The sequence below is a fragment of the Gekko japonicus genome, unplaced genomic scaffold (genome assembly GCF_001447785.1).
Source record: "Gekko japonicus isolate JY-2015 unplaced genomic scaffold, Gekko_japonicus_V1.1 scaffold5318, whole genome shotgun sequence".
Classification (NCBI taxonomy): domain Eukaryota; kingdom Metazoa; phylum Chordata; class Lepidosauria; order Squamata; family Gekkonidae; genus Gekko; species Gekko japonicus.
Genome location: NW_015177182.1, coordinates 25,487 through 29,953, shown reverse-complemented (window position 1 = coordinate 29,953; position 4,467 = coordinate 25,487). Strand labels below are relative to the sequence as shown.

Here is a 4,467-nt window from a genome sequence, read left to right as displayed (position 1 = left end):
ATCATAGTGTGGTATAGCTCAAATGATCAAATACAAACGAGGAACACACTATACTGCATGAGCCACAACCGACATGGATTTTCAGGCTGGTGTATCGGTGGTGTGAACTTGTTTTATGTCATGGTTGTGATCAGGGCTCTTTTTTGTAGAAAAAGCCCAGCAGGAACTCATTAGCATAATAGGCCACACCCAACAGCAGAAACTCATTAGCATATTAGGCCACAGCCCTGACAGCACAGCTCATTGGCATATTAGGCCGCACCCCCATGTTACCAGAAGTGTGCTCATCCAGCCACACCCACCTTTTGCTTCTTATTCAGTTTACCTTGTTTGTTGTCAAAAAAACCCAGGGCTTTTTTGTAGCAGGAACTCCTTTGCATGTTAGGCCACACACCCCTAATGTAGCCAATCCGAATGAGTTTCTGCTGTTGGGTGTGGCCTATTATGCTAATGTGTTCCTGCTGGGTGTGGCCAACTTGGAAGCCAGCCGGAACTCCGTTACTGTGCGTTCCTGCCTCAAAATAGCCCTGGTTGTGATGGAAGAAGGCACGACACTAGCGTTAACTTCTCCTGTTTGTTTTTGTCGTTTTCTTTAAAGGGAGAGCTTTAATAGAAGTGCACCCGGGAAACAGCACGTTCCATCGACTCTGTGCTTGCATAGCCGGCTACCACTGGAACGAAGACTGCGACTGCTGTCGGCGAAACACAAAATGCCCTCTGGGTTCCGGCGTGATGTATCCTAGTAAGACTTCATGCTGTTGTTGACATACGAGGTGAAGACAGACATAAGAGAGGGAAGTATTTTAAAGTGTGGGAGAACCAGTTTTGAACAGGCGGCCACTGCCCTTCCGTTTCCCTTTGTTTCCGGACCAGAGGATGTGTGTTCAGAACTCCTGCGTCACACTTCAAAAACTTCAAAATGTCTGTCTTCAACTGAGGATTCAGCCCCCGAAGAGTTCACAGTTACCGCTAGCTTGTACAAGTCACTGGCCCAGTTCACTTTGCATAGTGGAGGAATTTTTGTTGTGGGATTGGAAGTCTCTTGAAAGTCTACCAGGGGTCCCTGGACCCCACTGGACGTAGCAAATGGAGGGAGCGGGAAATCTCATGCAAAACAATTGTCAAAGAGCAAAACAAGAGTAAATTTGTATATAATTGCTTCTCCAATACTGGTTCTGTTTTTCCATTATTTTTGTGCCTAAACTTCATTTTGGAACTTTTAAAAAAATCTATGAATTATTTCAGTGTTTTGAGACCCAGTTAGTCGATGGTTTTATAAATTATGAGGAATTTCAGACAGATGATATAATCCGGAAGAGGAACGGTTCCCAAACGGTTTCTGGTCTGTCATTTCAGACAGAACCGTTTTAGAACCGGTTCCCTACCGGAATATATTTGTAATTTCAGACACAAACGCTTCTGTCCCATTTAGGAAACAGGGCTGAAGCGTTTTACCTGTCAACCGCTTCCAAGTAGTCTTCAGTTTCCTCTCCCGGTTCCGATGTGCTTTTTCCCGCCGTTCTTCGCCCACGTGGGCAATCTCCGGCTTTTTTTTTTTTTGGAACGTTCGCTTTATAGCATTATAGCGCTATAACGCTATAATGGAACAGCAGTATATCAATGCCATTGGACTGCCTGGAGTGTTTTGTTATAATGCTATAGCACTTTAAAGCGAAACATTAAAAAAAAAGCCAGAGATCGCCCGTGCGGGCAAAAAACGGCGGGGAAAAAGCGGTGCAGTCTGAAATGGCAAACCGCTTCAGATCCAGCTCTTTACTGGAAGGGGAAAGCCATGTGTGAAATGGCAGCCCTATACCGGTTTACTCCACGACAGATCAAAAACGGCTTCAAAACGGGTTAAGAAGGGTAATGTGAAATTCCTCAATTTCTCTACAAGATTCACACTGGAGACATAATTCAAGACTGAGCCAATTGCAGATGCCAGTTTGTTGGGTGAAGCCCCGTTAGGTCCCCGTGTTGAATTCCCCCCCCTTCTCTCGTTTTATTTAGCCGATTTTTTAATTATAGCTTTTATATTACACTGTGATGAGATAAATTAAATTTTGCAAAAATTTCCTGTTAATTTTTTTTTTTTAAACTCCAAGGTTTGCCTACTGCATTACAATTTACACCTTGCCAGTACGTGGAGGGGCCGTGGCTCAGTGGTACAGCATCCACTTGGCATGCAGAATGTACCAATTCAATCCACGACATCTCTAGTTAAAAGGCTCTAGCAGCAAGTGATGGGAAAGACCCCTGCCTGAGACCCTGGAGAGCTGCTGCCAGTCTGAGTAGACAGTACTGACCTTGACGGGCCAGTGGTCTGATAAGGCAGCGTCATGTGTTCATGTGTGCAAAAAGAGCTCAGTAACAATTTATTTATTTGAGATATTCCTGTATCACTCTTCCTTACGGCTCAGAACGTTTTGTCTTACCTGTTCTACTCATTGCTATTTTTGTATCATTTGCCTTATAGTCCAAGAGGACAAGGATGCAGTATGCCTGCCATGTCCCACAGGATATTTTTCTAACGTCTCTTCCTCAACTGATGAGTGTAAATCCTGGACTAAGTAAGTGTGATGGCCTAGACCGCCCTCCGCTGTTGTACTGAAATAGCAGTTGTTGAACAGACTGCGTAAACTTCATGACATTGGGTTTTTTGCCTCCCACGTTACGACATGTTGGGGCTGGCTGTGTAACGTTTAATCATCTGCCATTGATAGTCGTTGACGTTGGAAAGGTAAAAGGCAGACGGTTGTATTTTTGCACCCATCTTGCATACTGAGACCGTAGGGATTTATGCGAATTTTAAATTGCCCTGTTTGTGCTGTGGCATCTTGAAATTAATAACATACAGCGTAGCAACAGTTGCATTTGCCTAGACATTTGCAAGGAAAAAAAGATTAAGAAGATACCTCCTGATGGCAGCCGGGTTTTAGCCACCGTGTGACACGGAGCATTGGACTAGATGAGCCATTGGCCAACATAGCTTCTCTTATGTTCTTATTTAGAATCCAGCGATGCCTTTAAGACCAACAAAGATTTATTCAAAGTATAAGCTTTTGTGTGCGTGCACATTTTAAAGAAAAAAGTGCACGCACACGAAAGCTCATACCTTGAATAAAGCTTTGTTAGTCTTAAAGGCCCCACTGGACTCTAAATTTGTTCTACTGCTTCAGGCCAACATGGCTGACCACCAATGTTCCCTCTAAGCTATGGAGTCTTGTGAGCAAAACTTCTACTTTGTGAGCTACTGGCATTAAAGTTGTGAGCGAGCGATTTGGCTGCTGCCTAAATCAGTTCGCTTTGGAGCCACCCTTCCTGAGCTAAGACAAAAATCTGTGATCCGGAGGCTAAAAATCTGTGAGCTAGCTCACACCAACTCAGCTTAGAGGGAACTATGCTGACCACCTGGACTTGTGTTCTTACGTACTCCTGCACATGTAAAGTGTGGTCAAGTCTCAGCCAACTTATGGCTATGCCCACGGGGTTTTCAAGGCAAGAGACAAACAGGAGCGGTTTTATTGCCTGCTTCTGTGTAGCAACCCTGGATTGCCGAGGTGGTCTCTAATCCAAGTGCTAACCAAGGTTGAACCCGCTTAGCGTCAGAGATCTGATGAGAGGAGTCTAGCCTGGACCATCCAGGTCTGGGGAAGAAAGACACACGCCCCTCAGTTTAAGGCCACATATCTGAGAATGCAGATTTCCAGAGAACAGCAAGGAGAGATGAGGAGGCCTTCCTGAATGAACAGTGCAAAGTAATAGAGGAAAACAATAGAATGGGAAGGACTAGAGATCTCTTCAAGAAAATTGGAGAAATCAAGGGAGCATTCCATGCCAAGCTGGCCATGATAAAGGACAAAAACGGTAGGGACCTAACAGAAGCAGAAGAGATTAGGAAAAGATGGCAAGAATACACAGAAGAACTATACAAGGAAGGCCTCGATGTCCTTGACAACCACGACGGTATAATCACTGACCTCGAGCCAGACATCCTGGAATGTGAAGTTAAATGGGCCTTAGAAAGCATTACTAACAACAAAGCTAGTGGAGGTGATGGTATTCCAGCTGAGCTATTCAAAGTCTTAGAAGATGATGCTGTTAAAGTGCTGCACTCAATTTGCCAGCAAATGTGAAAAACGCAACAGTCCCCATAGGATTGGAAAAGGTCAGTATACATTCCAATCCCAAAGAAGGGCAATGCCAAGGAATGTTCAAACTATCGCACATAGATGCAACGAACATGAAATTGAGCAAACTTCAGAGGACGGCGGAAGACAGGAAGGCCTGGCGCGATCTGGTCCTTGGGGTCGCGAAGAGTCGGACTCGACTGTGCTACTGAACAACAAAAATCTGAGAAGCACCATCTGTCCTCTTATTTCAGTAGCCCTGTACCATATATTTCTTTCTGTCTTTTCTTCTCCATTTCTTCCGAAGCTGTACAGCACTTGGGGCTGAGGAAAAAGT

The 4,467-nt window shown here is 44.6% G+C and overlaps 1 protein-coding gene across 1 annotated transcript in view; it reads left to right on the top strand.

Moving 5' to 3' along the window:
* The window catches only part of LOC107124868 (tumor necrosis factor receptor superfamily member 11A-like), a gene marked incomplete at its 5' end in the record, with an annotated part of 29,595 nt that overhangs the window by 7,938 nt on the left and 17,190 nt on the right, over window positions 1-4,467 (top strand). Inside the window, 3 exons of the mRNA XM_015428370.1 lie at window positions 599-742; window positions 2,477-2,570; window positions 4,438-4,465. Coding sequence (XP_015283856.1) covers window positions 599-742; window positions 2,477-2,570; window positions 4,438-4,465 — 266 coding nt within the window. The remainder of the gene's footprint in view (window positions 1-598; window positions 743-2,476; window positions 2,571-4,437; window positions 4,466-4,467) is intronic.